General features: G+C 44.3%; 1 protein-coding gene across 1 annotated transcript in view; it reads left to right on the top strand.

Moving 5' to 3' along the window:
• The window catches only part of BRF1 (BRF1 general transcription factor IIIB subunit), a 200,804-nt gene that overhangs the window by 44,221 nt on the left and 129,959 nt on the right, over positions 1 to 26,624 (top strand). The window contains exon 4 of the mRNA XM_081192565.1: positions 16,304 to 16,335. Within this exon, the coding sequence (XP_081048691.1) occupies positions 16,304 to 16,335 (32 nt within the window). The remainder of the gene's footprint in view (positions 1 to 16,303; positions 16,336 to 26,624) is intronic.

Below are 26,624 nucleotides of genomic sequence, written 5' to 3' on the forward strand. Positions count from 1 at the left end.
AATCGGCATGAAAACCAAGCTCACAGTCGTTTCACACAAAAGCCCACTTCTGGTTTTCCTTCCAGCTTCGTTTTAGCGGCCTAATTTAATGATGGAAGCCTTTTAGTAGTTGCTCTTGGCAGCCAGTTGAGAGTAGTTTAGAAACTCTTGCTGATCCATGACAAATTAGTCAGATATCTACCAGCAGACGCTGATCTAAATTGTGCCCGTGCTTTTTCTGGAGCATATAGTAAGCTTGAAAGAGAGGCAGGAATTTCTTTCACTTGCACTGGGTTAAATCTAAGAAATACCTGAGGGTTTTCTGCTGCTGTTTCTTACTTTCTCCACACACCAGTGCAGTTTCGAGGTTGGGGGCTCCAGGCCAGGGCATGATCTGTGCTTTCTCCTTACGAGAAAGTTTTTGGATATTTGCTTTTGACGAGCTGGTGAGTGGATTTGTGGATTTCTGTGCTTTTCTCTCTGACCTTCAGTGCTTCCACCCAGAGACTTGCCATTCATTCACTTTAGTGAAGGAGATTGAGCTCTGAATGCATAAGGTTTTCTGTATGGTGTTGTCTTTCCCTGCAGACATGCAGAGCCAACTTATGCACATGTCTGCAGGCATTGCCCTATTCATTACCAAGTGGCATTATCTCATTTGAGGCAGTTGAGAGATGCACCCTGATGTGATGATCGTGTAGTGGCATGTTTGGAAAAGCTGTGCAGACATATATTTTTTATTCCACTAGTACCACATCTGATGCTGACTGCTTAATATGATTGTATTTATTTTATACACTGGCTGTATTTTAGTAGTGCTTGCAACACCTGAGATTGAAGGCGGGGGTGTCTTTTTAAATGCATTAAAAATACCCTCCATTTATAAGATAAGTAGGAACAGTAAGAACATCTAAAAATGTTTAAAAACAGTCACATACCCTCACAGTCAATAATGTCAAGACTACTGGGAGCAGTATCTTTCAGCCATTGTAAGCTTTTAACTTTCTCCTAAAAGTAATGAGAAAGGCAGGCTCACATCAGCAGGAAAAATAAAAAAATTCCTTCCAGTAGCACCTTAAAGTATCTGAAGAAGTGTGCATGCACACGAAAGCTCATACCAAGAACTAACTTCGTTGGTCTTTAAGGTGCTACTGGAAGGAATTTTTTTATTTTGACTATGGCAGACCAACACGGCTACCTATCTGTAATCAGCAGGAAAGGCATTTCACAAATGGGGAGCCATCACTAATAAGGCCCTTGGGCAGAACTTTTCCTGTAGTTGCATCATTTTACTGGGATTCACCCCTCACTGCTGATATTTAGGTGTCTCCTTAAAACACATTTATGTAGGCCTTTGGCAGCATGTGATTTATCTGTCTGATTTCAGTGGCATTTATTTTGTTTTGTATTGCATACTATGTTTTAAATCTTGTATACCACTTTGAGGCTGGATAAAAATGTCTTAATAAATAACCCTAAGGGTAAGCTGAGCTGAGAGATAGTGACAGACCTGAGTTGAGCGTCATCGTAGCTAAATGTGGGGATTTTAACTCTTCTCCCCAGCACTACTCCACCAAATGGGAAGGCAGAGAATTTGCTTCTGAATGGAGGGACATAGTAAGCACAGAGCCCTGTCTTTCCTTGTAGCTGCATTTCGGATGCAAGCTGCATCCGAATAGATTGCGATCTTTGTGCCGTGGCGTGCTATGTGAAATTGCACTGCCAGATTGCAGTCAAACCCACAACAGAGTAGTATGCGAAGAGGACTTGATTACCTCTTTCCCAGCATATTGCTGGCAGTGGTTATTTTGCCAGAGGCAAATGATATGTACAATCAGTGCATATTTTTCTTGCGAAGAGCTCTAGTAACTGAGATAAGTTTACGAGATATCCTTAGAAAACACACACAACAAACCCTGATAATGAAAAGAGCACTTTCTGGGTTGTAAATGAGACTCGCAATAAGTGTTTGCCATCTACAGAGGATTAAGGGGCATAAAAGTTTGATGACGCTTCCGAGTAAAGATTCTCTGTCTTTGTTGAGAGTCTTCTTTTTAGTGGGAGGTTATGTGCTTGTAATTTAGAAACCTTGATAATTGCATTTTCCCCCACCTCCTTTGGAAGCGAACCTGCTTGTGCCACTTGCCACTGACATCATAAAGCTTTGAACTTTTAAATTTAATTGGTAAATAAGTGTCAGATATTGATTAAATAGGCTGGTTTGACTCTTCACAGATAATGGGTCTCAAAACAAAATAATAGATGCTTTCATGTTTCCCTGAGAAGGGTATGTGTGTCTGTGAGCGAGTGGTTCCCTAAATTGCTGCTTAAAGATCATTCAAGTCTGGTTATTACAGACCTTGTAGCAAAACAAGAGTTCAGTTCATGGACAGACCAAATTAACGTCTATATCTTAAGCAAGCTTTTTGGAATGCAAAGGAGTTCTGTCTTTGTAAAATACGTGATAGGCTATTGATATTTTGGGCTGCTACAGTGAACTCTAGTTTACTTGACATTTTATATTATATAGTGTTTTAAGGGGTCACAGCACTTCATATACCATATTTCAATAATAGCAGGTCACGCCAAAGACTGATAAATCTTCACTGGTGGAATCCAGTTGCGCTTTTGCGCCTGTGAATGTGTTCCCTAAGGGGAAAAGGAGGAAAGTGGTTTTTGCTAATTTCCCATTCAGCCCTTTGAGCTGCCATTCACCTGTTGTGCAAAGTCCTCTGGTGTCTTTGTTGGATCAAAAGCCAGCCAAGAAAAAGGGTGGGGTGCAGTCCCCCGTGGCTGATGTTTGCTTATTATTAGATAACTAAGACAGACAATTAGCCATTTAGATCAACAGAGCCAGACTGATACCCAGAGAGAACTTGCTGCAAGACAGACCCAAAAAAGAAAATAACAGAACACCTCTAGTCATCACATACAGCTCCCAAGTTAAAACAGTTCAACGCATCATCAGAGATCTACAACCTCTCCTGGACAATGACAGTTCTCTTTCTCAAGCTCTGGGAGGAAGACCTTTCATTGCCTACAGACAGCCACCCAATCTTAAACAACTCCTAACCCACAATAATACTACAACCAGACTTAACACGGACACTGGCACCAGAGCCTGCAATAAACCCAGATGCCAACTTTGCTGCCACATACACCTGGACAACACCATTACTGGCCCCAACAACATCACACATAACATCTCGGGACTATTTAATTGCTCATCGTCTAACATTGTGTATGCCATCAAATGCCAACAGTGTCCTTCAGCTCTCTATATTGGACAAACAGGCCAAACCTTACGCCAAAGAATAAACGGACATAAATCTGACATCAAGAATCACAAAACAGAGAAACCAGTAGGAGAACACTTCAATCTCCCAGGACATTCTATACAAGATCTCAAAGTAGCTGTTTTACTACAAAGGAATTTCAGAAATAGACTGGAAAGAGAAGCTGCTGAATTACAACTCATTACCAAACTTAAAACAATGGAGAGACCTGGTCTGAACAGAGACATTGGATTCTTATCTCATTATACATGACTAAGCCATCTCTCACCTCCTCACCCCTTGCCTTTTCCTGTAAGACCTATTACAGTCATTAAGAGTCGTCAACAGGCTCATCTCAGCTATCTGCCTATCTCCGATTCCCACCACCCTTCTGAGTAATACCCCTCCCCACCTTCTCAATATATAGAAGGATCTGGCAACTTCTGTTTCAGTGTATCTGAAGAAGTGTGCATGCACACGAAAGCTTATACCAAGAACTAACTTAGTTGGTCTTTAAGGTGCTACAGGAAGGAATTTTTTTTATTTGGACTATGGCAGACCAACACGGCTACCCATCTGTAATTAGCCATTTAGTTGCTCATGCCAGCAGTCTCTTAATTCTGCCATCAATTGGCACCAGGATTTTTCATGCACACTGCAGCATGTGAAGATGGTGCAGAAATGTGCCATATGAAAGGCTGGTGAGGAATTGTCTTCCAAAACTTTCTTAACCAAGTTCTTTTGTAGCAGTTAACGTACTAAATCTGTCCCCTGCTTCCTTGTCACAGCTGAAGATTTCATCATTCTACTGTTAGCATTCCCTGAAGGCTTCGCTGTTCTTGAGCAATGCAACGGCAGCAAGCTAATGTACATTTTATAGCAAAACCCATGTGATTTCATTGTTTTGATTAGGCAATACACTGTCAGGTACGGATATAAAAGATTATGACGCTTGATCGCCTTCTAAATCTTGATAACTGTAGGAAAGACTGATGTTTTGTGGTTACTCTGAATTAGGGCTAAGTATAAATTTCCTTGGAAGAAAATGAGCACTGGCAGGTAAGTCCTGCTTCTTGTGTTCATCCTTGATTCATGCATTACTTCTGCTACTGTGTGATTTTGGAGCCTGAAGTGTAGTAGTGGGCAGAAGATAATGCTCTCTGGGGCTTCGCTCTGCTACTCAGTCTTAGACTGATTCTGCACTTCCTTATTCTACCCTCTGCTTGAAGAAGACTCCAAGGCCTGAGTGCCACATATCCAGGTTGCTTCAGGGGTTTGTTTTTGGCCTTCTGGCCTGTTCCAAAGCCCTGAACCATAACACATAGCAAGATGATATTCTGGCTTAGTCATGTGAGACCAGAGTGGCCTTGCTGGCTGAGGCTGAAGGGAGTGATAGATACCATTGTATTTGCTGTGATCTGTGGGTGCTGGGCTGCTAGCCCTCAAAGAATAGATAACCTTTGGTCCTCAGGAAGTTGGTGGACTTCAGTTCCCAACAGCCTCAGTCAGAATTGCATATTAGTTCATCTGCTCCCTGCAACTTCCTCCCAGAAAGTCCAAGCTTGTTTAGGATTTTCTGCCAGCAAATAACTTCACTCTACCAAAAAGCACAAAGGATTGTCTAAAGCAGGGGTCAGCAACCTAAGGCCCACAAGCGGGCCACGGGGGTCATTTAACCGGCCCACGAGCTGCCCCCCAACCGAGCTGCCTGCTCGGCGAGTCCCCGCATGCTACGCTAAACTGACGCAGTGCGGTGCGGGGACTCGCTTCTGCGGCGCCGGAAATCGCATCATGGGTGCACGCGATCCGGCCCACGGAGGGATCTCCGCTGAAGTGAACCGGCCCAGGCAAGGTAAACCTTGCCGACCCCTGATCTAAAGGTAGGAGTGGGGGCAATTCATGGGTGCAAACAAAAATATATCGAACGTTAAAAAAAATCCACAGTGTGTGTGTTTTGTGTCACACTCCTTGTACAAATAAAATACTCGCGTCTCCAGTAAAACAAACAATTTAATACAAACAATTTAAAACATCTATGTATTGCGTGATCTACGCATGCCAATGTCCTTCTGTGTTCATTGGCACTGGCAGCAAAATGTGCATAGGTTTGAAGCCTAATATTCCTTATGTAAATTGCTTCACAGGGAGAATGTTTATGTCTGGATTATAAAACACAAAAACATTCATGCTTTTGCCTCACAGCTATTTGAAGAACCTTCACTTGGTAGCGGAGAGGAGAAGAAGAAGCGTATTGCTCAGAGCATATAATTATTACCTTATGAGGTTTGGGGAGATTACAATAAGATAATGTATGTGAAGTACTTTGAACATTGGGAAGCGCCTTATAAAGGATAGTAGTAACAAGCATCCTGTGCATTAATATCAAATTTGTTATCAGAGCGCCAGTCTTAATGCAGCCAAAATGGCTTCACTCAGATCCAAGCAGTGGTATCAGTAGGTGATCTATCAGAGAGCTCTTTGGGTTCCTAATGTCCAGCTGTTCTTATTTAGTCAGCTTCCAGGTAAAACCTGATTTTGCAAGTTTGCATCCTTGCTTTTCCAACTGAGAATCTTTTTGCTTTCTTTTCCTTGTTCTTTAATAAGAGGATTTCCACCCCCCACCCCCCAGTGCAGGGAATTTTGATATGCAGATTTGTACAGTCTTCTGCAACACAGATACAGGCAGCCTCTCTGAGTCCTCATGGTGCAATCACAATGAACAGCTCTGTATTTGTGCTACAGCATTTTTTGCATGTTTCGCACATAAGCAACCAATCTCTCTGTGGCCAACTAATCTAAAGTTGATTCTGAGTGTTGTAACATTTGCCACATTTGTTATCTGATTATTTTTATTCTTTACTTGTGCCATGCACTTGGGTGTTGATAGACTAGAAGTGTCAGTTAACGAGCCTAATTAAATAATTGCATAGTTTTTTGTATTAATTTTATTAGCTTTATGTTAATTAATGAGGGAGAAGTTCTATTTCTGCTAGGCAGGTTATTCAGCTGTAACGCTGAGTGGAGTTTTTTGAGTGTTGGTTAGAGAACAATGATAAACAAGGAGACCTCATGATTTTTTAAAACTGCGAGGTGCAGACTTCCAGAAAGTAATTGCCTCCAATCACTTGTCTTTACATTGTAGTTGAGTTGAGTTGAGTTGAGTTGAAAATCTATAAAACATTGGGCGGGGTTATAATTCACAGCAGAAGACATGCTTTGCATGCAGAATCAGAGTTGGAGGGAACCTTGGAGTTCATGTAATCCAACCCCCTGCTCAGTGCAAGAATCTGAAGTTCAGGATGCAGTTACAGCATCCCTCAAGGATGACCGTTCAGTCTCTGCTTAAATACCTCTAGCAAAGGCAAGCCCACCACAGTCTGTTCCACTCTTGAACTGTTCGACAGTGAGCTGTTCGACAGTGGAATTTGCTGCCAAGGAGTGTGGTGGAGTCTCCTACTTTGGAGGTCTTTAAGCAGAGGCTTGACAACCATATGTCAGGAGTGCTCTGATGGTGTTTCCTGCTTGGCAGGGGGTTAGACTCGATGGCCCTTGTGGTCTCTTCCAACTCTATGATTCTATGAACAGCTCTTGTTATTTCTCCTAATATTGACCTGATATCTACTTCTGTGCAGCTTCCATCCTTTGATTCTAGTTTGGCCCAAATTGGCAACAGAGACAAAATCAGCTCCAGCTTCTTCGTGGCACGCCTTCAAATTTTCAGAGACATCTCCCCTTCACCTCTTTCTATTCTGTCTAAGGCTAAACAATACTAGCTCTGGCAACCGTTCCTCAGAGGACTTAATTTTCAGACTCCTTGTTGTCCTGGCAGCTCTTCTCTGAGCATGGTCCAGCTAGTAAGTGACTGTCACCACACCCATTATTCTGCTCTTGTCCCAGGCTCTTTCCAGGCCCAAACTCCAAACATCTCCCTCGGCCTCTCCCACCCCGCACCCCCAAATATTTTTATCCTGCATTCCTTTGCTTGGCTGCAAACTGTGGTCTGCTGATGCAACCAGACACAATGGCATGAGGTAATCTGGAGGACTTTCCCCCTGCTTTTGTAGCCAGTTAGACATTTGCAGCTCGATTTGAACTCGGCTGTGTTTAGCGGGTGCCTTGTCCTTTATATAGTTCCTTTTGTGATGGGTATTATATGTCTTGTCTATAAATAGCTCCACCAAATGGCTTCACCAAAAGGGATAATCTTGCAAACAAAGGGGGCTTGACCTCATATGGGGGTCTTAGTCTTTGCACGGATTATATTGAACTGGCTCATACTAAGGGGGACAAATGTTGGTCTGTGTGCTGCATTCCAGCCTCACTAAAGACCCCAGATACTACGTGCTCCATCTTCCTGACCTTTTCTCTCCCAGCATGTTGCTGGGGATGAAGTCACTATTTCTGTGATTCACAGTCTCCCAAACCGTTTGTATTTTAAAAGAGAGAGAGAGATTAAAAACAAAGGGGTGTTTTTACAACTGCTTCCTATTGATAATTGCTCTCACAGCAGGCATAGAACATGCCACCCCTTGGAAAGCAAATGACACATTTCCTCTTTGCACTGGGAGCCTGGCATCTAAACATTATCTGACGTTGCTGCAAGGGAGGCCTCAAATTTGCGCCCTGAACTTTTCTTAATCTTTAATGGATATCTGAACCATCACACAATGCTGCTCTGTGTGTATATGTAATGAATTTCTAGTGTTGTTGTCTTCCATTCAGGCATCAGTGTGCTAAGCTATTTCTGGCTCATCAGATTCTTTTCTTCAAGGTTTGTGTGTGCATTGTGTTTACAGTGAAAGTGTACGAACGTGATCCAACACACTCACTATATTGTTGTTGGGTTCGATCCAGATTTGTCTTTGGCAACGCTTTGGATGCTCTTGCAGGCGGAATAGAGAAGAGGTGATTTTTGGCCAGTCCTCCTCCTCCCTCTGCCCTCAGAAATGATCTCCTGTTAGTGGAGCAGCAGCCTCTGGTAGATGCGAGTTATCATTTGCAAAAGGAAGCAGCATAGAATAATAGAATTGTGGTGTTGGAAGGGAATCCAAGAGTCACCTAGTCTAGTCCCCTGCAGTGCAGAAATCTCAGCTGAAGCATCCATGACAGATACCCCCCCCCCCAAGCCTCTGCTTAAAAACCTCCAAGGAAGGAGAGCCCATAGAACTCTACAGTTCTATGATTCTGTGTTCTTCTGTGAGGCTTCTATACTGCTGGGACTGTGGAAATAGTGTGCTTTCTCTTCTCTTGATGAATTATTTTTAATGAGGGCCAAGCCACTTGTCAGTGAACTTAATCCAGAGCGTTTGGAAAGACTCCCATTTGCTTATGGAAGGGACTAACCTGGTGGAGGCGTCAGCCTGAGGTGGTGGCAAGGAAGCAATTTTTTTGGGGGGGGGGGCTGTTCTCCATTTCCTTGCAGCCCCTCACATTTCCTACGTTGTTCTGCGGTGTCCCTGAACCTTCTGGGCAGCTTTGCAGGGGGCTGCCGAAATTGCATGCCCCCCTTCCTTCACTGGGAGCAGCCTGAGCGGAGTTGCACATGGAGGGGCTCTGGATCTAAGTCAGTGGTTCACCTTTCCCAGCGTGAATGTCAGCCCTTCATTTATAACCACGATAGCTCAGTTGGTTATAGCTTGGTGCTGATAACGCCAAGGTTGCAGGTTTGATCCCTCTATGGGACAGCTGCCTATTCCTGCATCACAGGGGGTTGGATTGGATCAGGGGCCGGCAAACTAAGGCCCGGATGCGGCCCACCAGGCTCGTTCATCTGGCCTGCAGACCCTGCTGCCCGCTCGGTCAGTCCCTGCGCTAAATCGGTGCGGCGCGGAGGCCTTGCCACATGGGGACTGACTTCTGCAATGCTGACGCAGCTTCAGATTGGCTGCAGGAAGGTCCTGCAGCCAATCCGAAGCAGCGAATGCCTCTGGGTGACGTCCCTTCCTTCCCGCTGAGGCAGCTGCGTATGGCCAAGAGCCAAGCGGGAGGAAGTGGCGGTGGCGGAGAGGCTGCCTCTGCCGCCCAGGCCAGTGGGCTGGGCTCTGCGCCCCGTGAACCCCTGGCCAAGGCAGAGGATGAAGACAATGCTGCCAAAGACAAAGTGGCGTTGGCAGCTGCAGCGTGAGTGGCATCAGCGTCGGTGGGGTTTTTTCTTTCGGGAGAGGGGGTCCTTTGGGGAGGGGGTACTTTCACGAGAGGGTGGGTCCAGCCCCCCACAAGGTCTGAGGGACAGTGGACCAGCCCCCTCCTGCAAAAGTTTGCTGACCCCTGGATTGGATGATCCTCAGGGTGCCTTCCAACTCTGCAGTTCTGTGATTCTATGAATTTCGGAAGCAAGCAAGCCTGGCGTATTCTGAGATCAGACCTACTCTCTGACCTTTGAGCGATTGAGAATCCTGCTGAAAGCCCCACTTCCGCCTCTGCATAGCTCTCTCCGTGGGTTTTCATTGTGACGCCAGATGCATGAGGTATCTTTAGGAACTTTGGGAATATATTGTTATATGTATTCTTTTTAAGCTGCAAATGGGGTAGCTGGAAGCAGAGCCGAGGCAGGCGAGATGATTTATTTCAGTGTATTTTGAAGACAGTAATAAAGCCTCGCCCTCTTGTTCCACTGGTAAAGCAATTGTCAAAGGGTGTGTCTGTGTGAAGGGTTTGTCAGAGGCTGGATGTGCTTGCACAGCCCATCTGAATTTGTGCGCGTCTTGCAACAAAGGATCTTTTGTCTCTCTCACTAGGCTCTTATACAAATTCTATGGCACTGAAAAAGGCAGGTTGGATATAGGATATGGAAGTAGACAGAAGAACTTGGATCTGCCATCTTAAGGGTGGTTTTTTTTACAAGCTGTTGTGGCAGAAGTAAGGTCTTATGAAGGAGGGGGCATCCTTAAGCCCCAGAATAGGATTCCAGCACCTGCTGACTCCTGAAATTCAGTGTAATGCAACACACACACAGACACACAGACACACAAATATATTCATGGAGATGTTTTGTATCTACTTTGAGCGGAGGCTTCTTGTTGAAGAGAAGTGGTTAAGGGATTGAGGTCGTGGATGTGGCTTCCCCCAAAGAATCCTGAGAACTGTAGTTTGTTAAGGGTGCTGGGGATTGTAGTATTGTAAGGGGTGAGTTATGGTTCCCAGGATTCTCTGGGAGAAAACCTTTCTGAATCAGAAAGTCCCTGCTTTCTCTAGGTGGTATTAGGGGAAGCTGCTCTCTCTCTCTCTCTCTCTCTCTCTCTCTCTCTCTCTCTCTCTCTCTCTTTCTGCCTCAGTCGCTCAATCTGAAGTATGGGAGTAAACAATGCTGACCTTCTGAATTTCTGTAAGCTTTACAGTATAAGGATTGCAACTGGGTTATGTATATGAAGCACTGTGACCCCTTGAAAGCTCTGTACAAAAGTTATGTTTAATTACTTCATTGACAGTTTAGTGGAAGCAAAAGGGTTTTCCCCCGCACACATTTCATATACAGGTAACTTCCTATTTATTGGGGGGGGGGTTATGTTTCGAGGCACCGTGTGTTTGAGTGAAGTAAGGTATATTTGAAACGCCATTGAAAAAGCCTGCAAACACCCTGTTCCTGCCCTGCCCTGCCCTGTTACCACCCCCTTTTGTGATGTTTTTGGCTCATTTCCGAGCTAGATGTGATGCCCATATGCATTCAAATGAGGAGTTGTCTGTACACATCAGTTGACCTACAAAGTTCTTCTTCATAGAACAATGGGCAGCGACAGGAAATGTGTGCAGAGGAGGGTAACCAAGATGATCAGGGGTCTGGAAACTAAGCCTTATGAGGAGCGTTTGAAGGAGCTGGGTATGTTTAGCCTGGAAAAGAGGAGACTGAGAAGAGATCTGATAGCCATCTTCAAATATTTTAAGGGCCGTCACATGGAGGAGAGAGCAGGCTTGTTTTCTCCTGCTCTGGAGAGTAGGCTTCAAGCTGCATGAAAGGAGATTCTGACTAACATTTGGGAAAACTTTCTGACAGTAAGAGCCATTTGGCAGTGGAACAGACTCCCTCGAGAGGTGGTGGACTCCCCTTCTTTGCAGACTTTTAAGCAGAGGTTGGATGGCCATCTGTCATGGATACTTTAGCTGAGATTCCTGCATTGCAGGGAGTTGGACTAGATGGCCCTTGCGTCCCTTCCAACTCTGATTCTAGGACACCCAAGAGCACTGGACGCAAACTAGTTTACAGTTACAGTCGTACCTCGAGTTGAATGCGCTTTGGGTTGGGCGTGTTCGGTTGCGCTCCGTGCCAACCTGCAAGTAACGGAGCGCATTACTTCTGGGTTTCGCCACTCGCGCATACGCTCAAAATGACGTCATGTGCATGCGCGGTAGCGGCGAAACGCGACCCGTGCATGCGCAGACGCGCTGTCACGTCTTGCGTTCCATTCGGGATGCGAACGGGGCTCCGGAACGGATCCCGTTCGCATCCCGAGGTACCACTGTACATGCCAAAGGAGTAAACAAAACCCCTCCTGCCCCCTTTATGGCATTCAAGGTACAGAAACCTCTTTCTTAGCCTAGACTATTCCTCCCCCAATCCAGAACCCCATTTGCTGGGAGAAGCTGGGATAGGAAGGGGTAAGGGTAAATGCATCTATCCAGAGCTGATTCCAGTTCATGGATTGGGTGGGTATACAGTCATACCTCATGTTACGTTTGCTGCAGGTTGAACGTATTCAGGTTGTGTCCCGTGGCAACCTGGAAGTACCAGAAAGGGTTACTTCTGGGTTTTGCTGCTCGCGCATGCACAAACATACAAAATGATGTCATGCGCAGAAGCGGCGAATCGCAACACGCGCAGACGCAAGTTGCGTTCTGCACATATTGCGAACAGGCCTCCGGAACAGATTCCATTCACAACCAGAGGTACCACTGTACTTTCAAATGTGTTGGGCAATTTTCTGCAAAACCCATCCCCCTTTGAATGAAACAAGCGGTTTTCTTTCATTTTTCCAGAGAGCAAGGCAACTCATGACTGCAGAGGAAGTGCCAGCAGGTTGGCACAAAGCCTTGTAATGTTTGTGGGGACATTTCTGTAACCAATGGCAGTTTTCCTGCAGGTTTCTTACTGGTTTTGGACCCCCATAAGTGTTTTCTGGCTCTGAGTGTTTGGATATTGTCAAGGACACTTCTTCAGACACCAGCATTCTACCCTACCATGCATTGGAAATCTCATTGTAATAGGAATTATAATACCCCCAAACCCGCTAGTGTGATTTCCCTCCCCTACATTGGATAAAGGTTCCGATTGTGCCAAGTGAATACCCCTCCCCTACCTTGCTGATAAGGTGTAGCTGTGGAATGTGCAGTATAACTTTGAAGCACTTCGTGTTTGTTTTTTTGTTCCTATCCTTAAAAAAAACAAAAACCACAGTATTTAAACTGAAATGTGCTAAGATCTTCTCTAGTGTTTATTAAGTTGAAAGAAAGATTGTAATTATGGAAAAGCCAACGTTGACTAACTCATCAAAGCGCTGAAGTTTTCTAATGCTTGCACAAGCTAAGAAAACATTCCATAATCTAAAAAATTTGAATGAATGAATCATCTAATATATGTTGTATTATTGCACAATGTTCTGTTGGCGTAACTCATAGTCACTCAAAAAGCTGCTCCAGTCTTTGTGAAGATCTCTGAAAACCGTGCAGCTGCAAAGTCTCGCTATCAGGAAACTGAGTACATAAAAACAGTTGTCCTTCCCATAGGTGACCAATAGGCAACTGGGTTTTTGTGGCACCCCTAGATGGGACTAAGAGGGCCCATGGCCAAGTTATAGCATGGGGTTAGACCTGTGTCCCTGTCTCCACTGTGGTTGAACAGAGGCAAGACTGTTTCAAGGTACATGGGGTTAGACATGTGCTATGGTGCCACCCTAGACTCAGACCATCTCATCCTTGGGATTTGAGTTGTTATGCTAACCAGAAAGATTGACTGTGTAATGGGTATGAGTTACTCGTGTGTAAACTGCCGCCTCTCTAGGCTTAATTGCCTTGGTTAGACCGTTCTGACTGCACAGCCCATCTCCGCGTGGCTGTCTCAGTCGCTGGCAGAATCTGTCTGTGGGCGTTTCTTAAACCTTTTCCAGCATAGAAGCTGTCTGACTCCCAGTCGCCTCCTCCTCTCACTGCGCGGGAGTCTTCTGCGCAGGGAGGGCGTGGGTAGTGGAGGACCTGTGCTCTCCTCACTGATCTCCAGAGAAGAATCCCGGAGCTCTCCCTCCGCTTCCCCCATTTGCCCCCCTTTATCCCTGGTGTTGCGCTGATTTCCTTCCTCCTCTACCGAGCTGCTTCTCCCCCTGGTGCTGGGTCCTTCGCCCGCAGAATCTGGGAGCCTCCCCTTCACCTCTCGCTCTGATGTCAGTTCCCTGACAGACTGTCACGGCACTGACCAAAACCCCATCCTATTCAGTGCTACGGCTCATGCGTTGCTCTAAGAAGGTCAGACCGTGAATCTCAGCCATCTTGCATGACAGGGCTAGCAAAGCCTTTTTTTTAGAAAGCCATTGTAGTGCAGTGGTTAGGATGCTGGGAGGCCCAGGTTCAAATTCTCTCTTGCCTGTGAAGCTTGGAGCTGGTATCCTTCAACAGGGGCCAGAATCCCAGACCCAAGCAGAACCCACTGATGATGCCCCTTCCTGAGACCCCTCTAGGTTTTTTCCTGACCTGGCACTCCAAGCAGGTGGTTGGATCTAGCCACCCTTCTCATTTTTCACAATGCCCCCAGCCTATTGCCCATTCTGGAGCAATGTGGGGAATTAAAGGTTGTTGGGGGGGGGAAGGTAGACCCCCCCCAGCAGTTCTGCTTGGAGCACTGTCACTGCAACCAGGGGAGCCAGAGCCCACTGGCAGAGAAAGAGCACAATTTGCCCAGGGCCCCCTCACACCTGGAGCTGGCCCTGATGAAGTTCACAGGGTGCCCTTGGGCCAGTATCTCTCTCTCTCGCTCTCTTTTTCCTGAACCTACTCCACAGATTGTTTTGAAGATAAGGGGGGGGGGGAGAGAACCACGTATACTTCCTAGAGCACCTGCATTTTCAGAATGAAAATGTAATAAACAATAAAAACATTTTTAGATTACAGTCATACCTCATGTTACGTCCGCTTCATGGTACGTTCCTTCAGGTTACGTCCTGCGGTGACTTGGAAGTACTGGAAAGGGTTACTTCCGTGTTTCGCCGCTCGCGCATGCGCAGAAGCGCAAAATGACATCACACGCATGCGCAGAAGCGGCCAATTGCAACCCGCGTTTGTACAGACGCACCGCTGCAGGTTGCACTCTTTTCATGTTGCGAATGGGCCTCCTGAACGGATCCCGTTCGCAACCAGAGGTACCACTGTATATATTTTCCTCGTGGACAGGGACTTCTCTGTTTTTGTGACGAAACTGTGCAAAGTGTCGCATGCACAGTTAATAAGTGTCACGTCGAGCCGTTTAAAAATCACACAATACCTGGCAAGTTGTTCTCAGAGATCTCCCTGGCAAAAACACTTGTGCCAGACAGCAAGATCGGCAGGAGATTTTGAAATGAAACCGAGATGTTACTGAAAGGAAATGTAAACCCAGAGGGAGAATGATAGCAGAAAGATGGATGGGATCCAAAGAAAGGTAACTCTTCTTTTGCAATCCCTTTGAGAAGAACCTGGCCAGTGTGCTTTGTGTTCCATGTGACTTAGACACACCTGGCTTTTAGCTGTTGATTGTTGCTGGTAGAGGTGCCTGTGGTCCATTGCATCAATGCAGTCTCTTGGTTAAACATTCCCCCCTATTGGTTGTTCCAGCAGGAGGGTGCTATTGCTACTTGGCTGATGTGAGAAAAGGAAGGAAGCATGTTCAAAGTTTTAATGTGTTAGCCATGTCTGCCAAACCTACTGATAGCTGAGCCATGTTTTTCTTCTTTCGGAATTATAAAATTGGAGGTGTTCAATCATTCTCCCAGGTCAAATGATTTGCTTTTAAAATGTGTTCACAGTAATAATTTCCCTGTCCTCAGAGGAGCACCCCTGCTGTGTCTCTGCTTGATTTGGGCATTCACTCATTGGTGAGAGGGGACTTGCAGCTGAACAGAGGAGAGGCAGCACTGAGGAAACAGCTCATAAATGAGACTATGGAATTCACTGCCACAAGATGGCTTAAAAATGGGGTTGGACAAAGTCACAGAAGGTGAGGCTGTCAGTGGCTGGCTACTAGACGTGCATCATTCCTCTTGAGTACCACTTGCTGGGGACAACTGCTCTTGTTCCCTATTTGTGGGATTTCCGCATCATCTGATCTGCCACTGCGGAAAACAGGATGCTGGCAAGGTGGGCCTTCCTTCTGATCCAGCAGGGCTTTCCTTACATTCTTACACTCTGAAAACCAACCTCCGAAAAGTGCCGCCACCTGATACTCAAATATGGTGTGCCCAATACTTTTGAGCCCTTTCTCTGCCTTTGGGAGCAAATGTTTTGTTCCACTTGCCTTGGTGGTTTGTTAAAACGTAATGACGTTGATGACGTTGCACAATGTGTCGGTTTTATCAGATGTTATTAGAAAAGGAGGAGTGTGTAGTTCTAAAATTCTGGGATGGGGAGCAGAGCAGGCCTGACTCTCTTTTACGATAACCACATGGTGCATTTAGAAAGTCTGGGGAGCATGATTTGGTTAGAATTGGGGGAAGCGAATGGTGGGATCTGTGGCATTCATAAAGCAACCTTTCCCCTATAATTTGATCCACCTCCTGTCTCTGTTAGCATTTAGTTCCATCCTGAAATTAGTGTTCTGTACTCACTAGAATATTGGCTTAAATGCCAGGCAACGTTTTTCTTAAGAAAACAGCAGCGAAAGATGCAGACCCTTACTAAACGCTTATGAATGAGTGCATTGTGTGTGTGTTTGGAAAACCCCTAACCACCTTGCTTAACGAATCAGGATAAGGAGATGACACGCCCTATTCATGTGCATTTGGAGCAAAGTGCTTTTGTTTCTTTTCCCAGCTGCCAATCAAACAGCAGCTCCTCACGCCTGAGTATGTGCTTAAGTTCCTTAACCTCCACCACAGACATGCTGCTTGACCTCAGCGATCTCCTTCAGGTATTGTACCGCATCTGCTTTTCTCCAAATGTTCTGCTCAAACATTAATCCTTGCAAGTGAAGAGCTACTAACGTGGGTGCTTATTCAGGAAGCCTTAATTATCTCTTTTTTTGGCTTAGCAGTGCTGGACAGGAAAATCACAGGGGTTGGAAATCAGGGATAATTGTTCTATGCAATTAGAGATCAAGTGTTTGGTGCCTCTCGCTCCCTTCAACAAATAACAAATCAACAGTTAGCATCATTGTGATGCTAATGAACTTGCTGCTGAGGCAGTGGCCCAAGGTCAGATTTTATATACCTGCCTCCACCCCAACTTGGTGCCTTCCAGATGTTTTGGACTACAACTCCCATCATCTCTAGCTAGCAAGACCAGTGGTCAGGGATAATGGGAATTGTAGTCCAAAAACAGCTGGAGACCAAGTTTAGGAAGCACTGCTTTTGAGCAGTGTTTCTCAATCGCAGGCTGTATGGCCCCCTGGAGACCCCATAGAAAATTCCAAAGGGGCCACAGGTGAAAATCACGTAAATGGAGGGTTCACGGCATGAGACTAGGGTGCCACAGAGGGAAGTGAGAAGTGAAGAAAACAGAAGTGAAAAGAAATCAGAGAAGAAAAAAGAAAACAGAGAAGTGGAAGAGAATAGAAAACAAGAGTAGAGTCAACCGAGAAGTGACCATGCTTCCCAGTGGATTTGTAAAAATTATAAATAAGACATGTTCTATTTACAAGCCAGACATTTAAATAGCTACCTTTAGCCACAGGAAGGAAACAAGGTTGGAAGGGGACCATGGTTAGAAAAAGGTTGAGAACCATTGCTCTAGAGTTTCAGACTGGTGAGGACTTTGCCAGCCCTACCTGGGACCATCTGCATGCAGAGTAGATTATCTACCACCGAGATTCGACCTTCCTTCTACTCCAGGACATTTGGGTGGCACAAGATTGGGGTTGCAGGGCTTGTCATTTTATGGGATGAAGCTTACTTTTTGCAAATTTCATCAGTTATGAGACTTAAAAAATGTTTTTGGGTGTGGGGAATGCAAATCCGCTGTTATTTTTGTGACTGGGCAGCATTCAGCTTGTTAAGTCTACCGATGAAGCGCATAAACTGCTTTTGGAAAACAAACCAATTTTTGTTTTAATCCTTCTGAAAATGTCAGGTGATGCTAAATAAATAAAAACGTAAATCAATAATATAACTGCAAGTACATGGCACACATTTTCTAATGGTTTCTATGCAGTTTTACAACTTTTTAGCACCCTTCGTCTTCGGAATTTGAAAGTTGGGAAATTCAGCATGTCCTGTTGAATTAGGCTTTTATGCACCATTCAAGCTAGCTTTTACTTGTTACGAAATTATAGAAAATGCGAAATAGAGGACCATGGGTCAAAAGGGGGGAGAAAATATTTTAGCAGGGTTGGTTTGAAAAGAGAATGATTGATACACATAGGTTTGTTGCATATTTTCTGAATAATTAGGGTGATGGTTGAATGAGCTTTAGCCTCTGGTAGTTGGTGTACTTGCATGATAACTATTTGGACTGAAAGTGCACACGGAGTTGTCTGTAGAAGTGCAGTAAGGATTGGTATTCTCAACGGTTATATATATATGTGTTGCATGTGTTTGATATGACCATCCCATATCAAAATATTCTATACACAACTCAGCTGGTAGAGGTTATTTTTGGCCTCTCCAGCTGTCTCTAGTAACTGGCATCCTCTCATCGACTGCATGGAGCTTCAAAGAACCTTTGGGAATTGCAGTAATTTAACAAATTTTTATTCTTAAAGGGGCCAGTGCTAAAAATAGACTCCATATAGCAGTATGTCAGAGGTGGTAGAGAGACATTGGGGTTTCATGGCTGCCAATGCTGGTTTTTATTATATGATAGATAGTTATAGAAGGCAACATTTAGCTCTTCTGGATTGTTGAATCTCTTTGACAGTTGGATTTATTTATTTTCCCACTATTTCCCACCCTTTTCAGGTTCACTTTTGACATCAGCCTAAAGCATGGTGTCTGCTTATTAAATACTGTATACATGTCCATTTTTCTCCTCTCTCTTGCCTACTCTTTCCCCTCCTACTCTTTTCTTTTCTTAAAAAAAACACCTGTCAAAATGCGCAACAACAGAAGAAAAAGGGGTGATCATGGAATCATAGGATTTTAGAGTCAGAAGGGATCCCGAGGGTCATCTAGTCTAACCCCGCCCAATGCAGGAATTTGAGCTAAAGCATCCATGGCAGATGACCGTCCAAACACCAAGGAAGGAGAGCCCACAACCTCTTGAGGGAGACCGTTCCCCTGTCAAATAGCTCTTACTGTCAGAAAGTTCTTCCTGACGTTTAGTCAGAATCTCCTTTCTTGTAACTTTAAGCCACTGGTTCAAGTCCTACCCCGCAGAGCAGGAAGAAACAAGCTTGTTCCCTCTTCCCCCATGATCATTCCCACAGCAGGGCATGTTGAATCTTTCAGCTTTCAAATTCCAAAAATGAGCGGTCCTAAAAAGTTGCAACGTGATTTTGGAATTCAAAAGAAATTTGGGTTAGATTAATATAACATAGATTTGCTTGGTAAGTAAAATGTGTGTAAATGTGCGTGGAAATAATTAAAAATGATTGTTAAGCACTTGCAGATATATTATTATTATTATTAATTATCATTTAGCATTACTTGACATTTTCAGAAGGCAAAATTAAAACTCTTTGGTTTTCTGAAAGCATTTTATGTGCTTCTTCATCAAAAGTAGACTTACCAAGATAATTGTTGTCCAGTTCCCCAAATAGTAGCAGATTAAAATTAGTCACATCCAAAAACATATTTTTAAGACACCTCATTAAGAAATTTGCAAAAATTAAGTTTCGCTGCCTAAAATGACATGCCCTATTTCCATGGGGCAATTGAAGGTAGATCACTCTGTGGGTGGAGGGGGAAATCCTGCTGGATCAGGCCCTTAAGTGCCTTGCCCTGTCTCTGTCCATGATGGTTATATGCTTAAATACAGACTAGGAGGAAGTGGGTGTGAGAGGCTCAGGCTAGTTACTAACCCACATTTTATGTAGCTTACTATAGCTAAGGGTAGTTGGGTTGACATGTCAACTACTAATTAGGATGATGTTGATGACTGCTTGATGACTTTGCTGTTTGGTTTATGACACTTGTAATAATTAGCTTGCACGTAACTCTTTAATGTCTTGTCTAAAGCTGATATTTGAAATGGTTCCTTAAATTCTTAGATTTAGGAATTTAAATTTAAAGCCTGGATTTGCCAGACTTTTGAGAATTCTGTGGCCAGAGAAAAATCTATTCACCATACAGCTTGCTGGATAGATTTTCTTCACAAACTGGTGGCAACTATAGTCAGGAAGAACTTCCCTCTCTGCTCACACCTGTGAGTTTCATGTCCGAATGGGATGACACTATCCTCGGATGAGGCACTTCTGGTGGCTCCCCATGCCCCAGAGGTTCTGTGAGGCTTCTCCAAAGGATTGATCCTTTAGTGTGGCAGGCCCTGCCCTGTGGAACTCCCTGCCGGTAGAAGTTCAGCAGGAACCATCCTTCTCTTCTTTCAGACATCTTTTGAAAACTAGATTGCAAAGGTCTGCCTGAAAAATGCATTTCCCCCCTCCTTTCAACCAATCAGTAATTCTTGGTGTTTTTAATGATGGCTTTATGGGCAATTTTTATTGATTTCATTTTTATATATTATATACAGCAGGTTATAAATACAGTGCATAAATAAATATAATGCATTCTGCTGGGTTTTATCGGGTTAATGGGGGAAGGTCACCTTAAACTCTTAATAGAAAGCCCCCTGGAGCAACACCATCCTAAACTGTGTGAAAATGTGTTGACTACTGAAGGAATTTTTATGTTCCTCAGGTTCGTCTTATACTCACTAAGACCAGGGCTTTTAGTGTGGTGAGACCTGCCCCTTTGGAATGCACCCAAAGTGAATATCAGGCAGGCGCATACAGTATTTGTATTTAGGCACATGCTTAAAATGCCTCACCTGAGCAGTGTTCCAGCTCTGTTGGTTTATTAAGGTGATCTACTGATTTGTGATGCATCTTGTTTTATAAATGTAATTTTCTGGTTGATGTTATGCTGCTGGCCATTTTGACATATTTTTCTTAATGTTGCCCAAATAGATTTTTTTTTTGCCCTTGCATGCTAGGTCCACCCTTGTCTGTTCTCCATTGACTTTCTTTGATGGCTGTATTGCTGCTTGCCTTTCTCCTGATCTGGAGGAAAAAAACTGGATGTTACATGGAGTTTTACAGGCTCAGGCTGGCAGAAATGATATAGTGAACACCCCCCCCCCCATGGAAGTCAGGAATTGAAGGGCAAAAAAAAGTTGCTTTGTGCAGAAACTCCACTCTAAATTGAGAGCTGAGATTTTAAAATGATAGAACTAGAGGAATTATCCAGTATTGAAGCTTTGTACTCTGAAAGTAGAGTTTTTTAACAGCTCTTTTTTCACTGGGATGATTTCTCCACAAAGGTAAACCCCAGTCATTGGAGACATTGTCTGGAGAACTGCTTGACTTGGTATAGTATGAGGCATTAATGCATAGCATGGTTAAAGAAATAATTCAAAAGAGTGAACTGATAGTCTCAGTAGATGTTGAAATTCCTCCTTTGGAAACAATCTTGATCTCTCTTGGCTGGCTGTCACCAGATAATAATTATTTCTTCCCTGAAATATTTCTTTTGTAATCTCCAGAGTGAAACGGTGGATCTTATTTTTACAGTAAGTTTTGAGCAGCTGGTAACCTGATATGGAGCCCGGTTGCTTGAGTGCCTTAGCTCTGCTCTGCCTGGAATTGCTTTTCTTGACCTTGCTGATGATGAAGCATTTGCAACTGGGTCCCCCTACTTACCTGTTGTCTTTCATAGACTAAGTGCTACTGTGATTGGCATCTCATCATTTGGGAATCAAATGAGCTTCGGATAAATGCAGCTTGATATTTGAAACTCCGGGTTGCACAGAAAGCTGGGAAAGGCTCAACCGGAGCTTGCTACCTAAAAGAATATTTGCAATTTCCCAGGCTCTTTTTGAAGTGTTCTAATTGTTTTTTTAAGCAATCCACATGACAACCCTGGTAGGTCTGTGTTAGTCCAAACAGGGGTCCTATTTGTTATCCTCATCTGCACCTCAGTGACTATCCTGTTTTGCTCTGGTGAGGATGATGATGATGAGAAACTCAGCCTTCCTCTCCAAGGAGAGTCAGTGGGGATTGTCCATTGTTCTGAGCTTTAGATCAGGCATAGGCAAACTCGGCCCTCCAGATGTTTTGGGACTACAATGCCCATCATCCCTGACCACTGGTCCTGTTGTTGGTAAACGCCCTGAGGTGCTCCTGCATCCCACACTCCAAGCGTCCTCTGGTACGCGCAGCTCTGGAAAAGGCATTTCCCTTCTTCTCCAGTGCACTCAGCGACATATACAAGATGGCATATGCACACTAATCTTCTAGCATTACACAGCAAGAAGCATGAGACATTGTAGAGCTAATCTACCTATTTATTTACACACTATGTACAGACAAGGGACGTGGGTGGTGCTGTGGGTTAAACCACAGAGCCTAGGACTTGCCGATCAGAAGGTCGGCGGTTTGAATCCCTGCAACGGGGTGAGCTCCCGTTGCTCGGTCCCCGCTCCTGCTAACCTAGCAGTTCAAAAGCACGTCAAAGTGCAAGAGGTTAAATACGTAGCGCTCCGGCGGGAAGGTAAACGGCGTTTCCGTGTGCTGCTCTGGTTCGCCAGAAGCAGCTTAGTCATGCTGGCCACATGACTCGGAAGCTGTACGCCGGCTCCTTGGCCAATAAAGCGAGATGAGCGCCGCAACCCCAGAGTCAGCCACGACTGGACCTAATGGTTAGGGGTCCCTTTACCTTTTATGTACAGACAAAGAATTATGGCGTCCTCTCTCATCAGTTCTGAGAGAGAATAGGACGAAGTAAAAGCAAAAGTACAGTCCAACAGTACCCGCAACGGAAGAGAGAAAAGGCTGTCTTCCGTTCCCATGGTCTTCCCAGACAGGCATGTGATTTACACCAATCACATCTGCAGCATCAGATGCATAAAATGCTAACACCTGTTAGCTAGGGATGATGGGAGTTGTAGTCCCAAAACATCCTATGCCTGCTTTAGATGCTCAGTGCGGTTATGGGAAAGGTCATCCCTGCAGTTGCATAGGAATACTCCCCACCTCCAGGAAGGTGGATTGCCCCTGCTCTTCCATGGAGGTGCAGTTGAGGTTGATTTTGGCTTGGTTACCAAAGCCAGTCAAAATTTGCGGATCCCCATTTCCAACATTGCAGATGGAGAGCCGAGGCCTAAGAGCAACGTGGCTTGCCGAAGTGAGATTGTGGAAAAGGCAGTGCCGGATGCTGCAGAGATCTGAGAATTGTAGGAAAGAGATGTATTTATCTTTGAAAAGGGAGTTTGAATCCACGTAATAAGCAAGAATTTTGAATGTGTGCAGATGATGACACTCCTCCTTCCACCGCCCCGCTGCTAAAAAAAAAGAAAGGAAAAAGACCCAGAGCAGAGGACGGATGCTTGTAAAATATTTACAGCAAAGCACCGTAAATTGACACAATGCAACAACGCAGCCCCATCATTGATTCACATTGAGTACCTTGTGGTTATCCCCTCTCTTATTGTTGGTATAAAGCTCCAGATTCAAGCTTATAAATACTTTATAATTCCAAAATGAAGTGTGAGCATGTGTGTGTTCTCCAGCTGAAGCATCAGTAACACTTGCTTATCAAGGGACTCTAAACCAATTTCTTCCTGCTGACTTTTTGTACTGGCATTAAACATGTATGAGATCTATGGAAAAACCCAGCGGAGCAATGGAATAGTGAGCAGTGCATGCAGGCTTCCTATCTCAATCGATGACAAAACCAAACTCTGGGAAATTGTACTTTGAGAGTTTAGATCAGAAATTCCCAAGGGTCTCTGATATCAAGTGTTTTGTTTTTCCTTTTTGCAAAGCTAAGCTGTCTGCCTTGCTCTTGGAGTACAAATGATAGAAGTAGGGTAGATTAGGGACAGAGACAGCTTTTCTTCGGGATTTGGGGGGGGGGTAAAATAAAGGAATCATTGTCTGTGGTGTCTGTGTGTGGAGGGGGAATTGCTCAGTAGTAGGACACCCTAGAAATTCCTGGTAAAAAGGATCAGGTAGGAGGCGATAGGAAAGACCTCCCTCTGCTGAAGACTGTTGAGGACCATTGCTAGTCAGAATTGTCAATGCTGGGCTGGTTTAAGGTCATTTTACTTTCTGCTGTTGTTTCTTTTTGGACAGAAATAATCAAAAGAGAGATCAGTACCACAATACTGACACTGTTAAACTGAAATCCACTATCTTCAGGTGTGGGGAACGTTTGACCCTCCAGATGTTGAACTACAACTCTCAACAGCCAATTGCCAATTGCAACTTCTGGAGGGCTAAAGGTTCTCCACACCTGCTCTATATTCTTCTGACTCCAGTTTTAGACAAAACAAGGTAAACTAATATGGGTAAAATCCAGTGTTGTCTGAGCAGAAGTCTTCACCCCAATGCTCTGGGGTTTGGGGTGCAGTGAATTGCAGTCATTTGAGTGGACGTCATGACACTCAGGAGCAGACATACCAGTTTGAGTGAATTTACACCAAACCATAGTAAAGTAATTGTAACCATGGCTTGGTATGCTATCTCAGTAAGCAAGCACTGGCTTGCTGATAACAAACTAGACTCTGAAGTCATGGATGGGATTTGAACACCATGGTTTACATGAAGTATGATTTGGTATGCTGTGTGACTTGACAAACCATAGTTATAGCTTTTACTCTGCCTCTGGGAAGCCCTTGCACCAATAGAAACTGGAGCAACTGAACAGGTAGAATACGCAATTATGGCTTACCCTAGTTTGGGAACCTCAGTCCATGATTTGATCAAAACTATGGTTAGTGCAAACCATGTTTTGGTGTGACCACCAGCTGGACCAAGCACTTTTTAAAAAACTTGGCAGGATAGAGGAGGAAAATGAAAAATAAATTGTAATGCTGCCTTTATCTTAGAATCATAGAATTGTAGAGTATAGTGTCCAAAATTATATTGTGGTCACACTCCGTAATAAGATGTCTAACTGGCAGAATGTTAACAGGTGGATCTTTCCCCATAATTTTATTTCCATACTACAAAAGGCTTACTCAGTTTAATTTATGCCAGTCACACAGCAGTTAAAGGCACAAGGCATCATTCACTTTGTCTCTGTACCTGTATTTCTTGCTTCAAGCTGCTCCTTTTGGAAGAGAGTAAATATTTTCTCAGAGAAGATACAGGAAATGCCTCACATTCCTTCTTTCTGGATGCTTAGCAAGAGTGATTAAGCGACTAAGCTTCCTTAGCAACAGAAGCGCTGACATATCTGCCAAATAAGCCTTAGAACATTGCCTCCATTAAAGAAAAGCTAAATCAGAGTCAGGGCTCCTGCTGGGGGGGGGGTACAGAGGGTGTATGTGAAGATAAACTAGATATGGTATCAAGTTCTACCCCAAATGAACTTAATTTGCCTTCAGGTGACCTGACAATTATGGGAACTACTTTCAGGTGTAGTTCATTTTTGAACTACTTCTGTGAACTTCATCCAGTTGAACTAGTTCAGTCCAAGTGCTAATCAAGATGCAATTTGACGATAATCCCACACTTTTTCAGGGGTGTGGGAAGGGAGAAAGATGCAAAATGATATCTGAAGTGAAGCTTCTTGAATATTTTAGGGTCTTTTTTTTGGGGGGGGGGAAACACTTCCAGATGCTGGTGCCCCTAAACATTGGTGGAAATTAAGCTTTGTGCCCTGACTAAGGCTACCAGATTTTTTTCAATAAATCCGGGGACACTTTTCAATTTTGTATGGGGACTGATTTGTAAATCCGGGGACTGTCCCCGGGAAACGGGGACATCTGGTAACCTTAGCCCTGACCCCACTTACTTGTTGTCCCTCTCTCCTTGCAATACATTTGGCATTGATTACAAGTTTCTCTTGCTCTGCTGGATTTAATCTGTAGCAGCACAGTGAATCCCCCCCCCTCGCTTTCCACTTAAAAATGGTAAGAGGCAGAGGACTAGTAGGCAGAAGTGTCTATTGATTATTCTGTACATGAGGAAGTATAAGAAGGCTTAGAGCTGCAGGTCATCCTATTAAGAGGGTGGAACTGTAACTTGAAGAAAGCACTTCACTTCTCTTAGCAGTTTCCCAAAAAAACTATAAAGCCATTTTCTTGATAGGACATCTATAGAACCTATTGCATAGTAAAAAACACATACTAAGTATAAAAAAACTATGAAATGAGAATGATTACTGTCAGTGAAATTTGGGGCTCCCCCCCCCACAAGCATAGGTAGCCATCCACAGATTATAAAAGCTTGAAGGAGCTTTGAGATCAGCTTGTTACACCCTGATCAGCATCTGGGTTTACTGAGTGCCACGTATGCACTACCCTCTGCTAGACATTTTCTGACACCCCTTTCTGTTTTCCCATTGACTTGGTTGAAGTCTTTTTCTTCCTCCTATACCCCAAATGTAGTATTTTTCAGAACAGCAATTTGAAATCATCTGTATCTATGTATTATAATGGATCTTCAGAAAGTGAAAAATGTTGACACCCTGGGCTCCATATACAGTTCATATACGAACACACACACACACACACACACACACACACAAACAAACAAACAAACAAACGAACGTGTGTGTGTGTCCGTGTATGAACTACGAAGGTTGTGATTCAAGCTAAAAAAATCTGAGAATTACCAAAGTGCTTAGCAACTGGGATCGCTCAGTCGGTAGAGCATGAGACTCTTAGGATCATAGAATCATAGAGTTGGAAGAGACCACAAGGGCCATCGAGTCCAACCCCCTGCCAAGCAGGAAACACCATCGGAGCACTCCTGACATATGGTTGTCAAGCCTCTGCTTAAAGACCTCCAAAGTAGCAGACTCCACCACACTCCTTGGCAGCAAATTCCACTGTCAAACAGCTCTTACTGTCAGGAAGTTCTTCCTAATGTTTAGGTGGAATCTTCTTTCTTGTAGTTTGGATCCATTGCTCCATGTCCGCTTCTCTGGAGCAGCAGAAAACAACCTTTCTCCCTCCTCTATGTGACATCCTTTTATATATTTGAACATGGCTATCATATCACCCCTTAACCTCCTCTTCTCCAGGCTAAACATGCCCAGCTCCCTTAGCCGTTCCTCATAAGGCATCGTTTCCAGGCCTTTGACCATTTTGGTTGCCCTC

Source organism: Podarcis bocagei, assembly GCF_964188305.1.
Source record: "Podarcis bocagei genome assembly, chromosome: 1".
Lineage (NCBI taxonomy): Eukaryota > Metazoa > Chordata > Lepidosauria > Squamata > Lacertidae > Podarcis > Podarcis bocagei.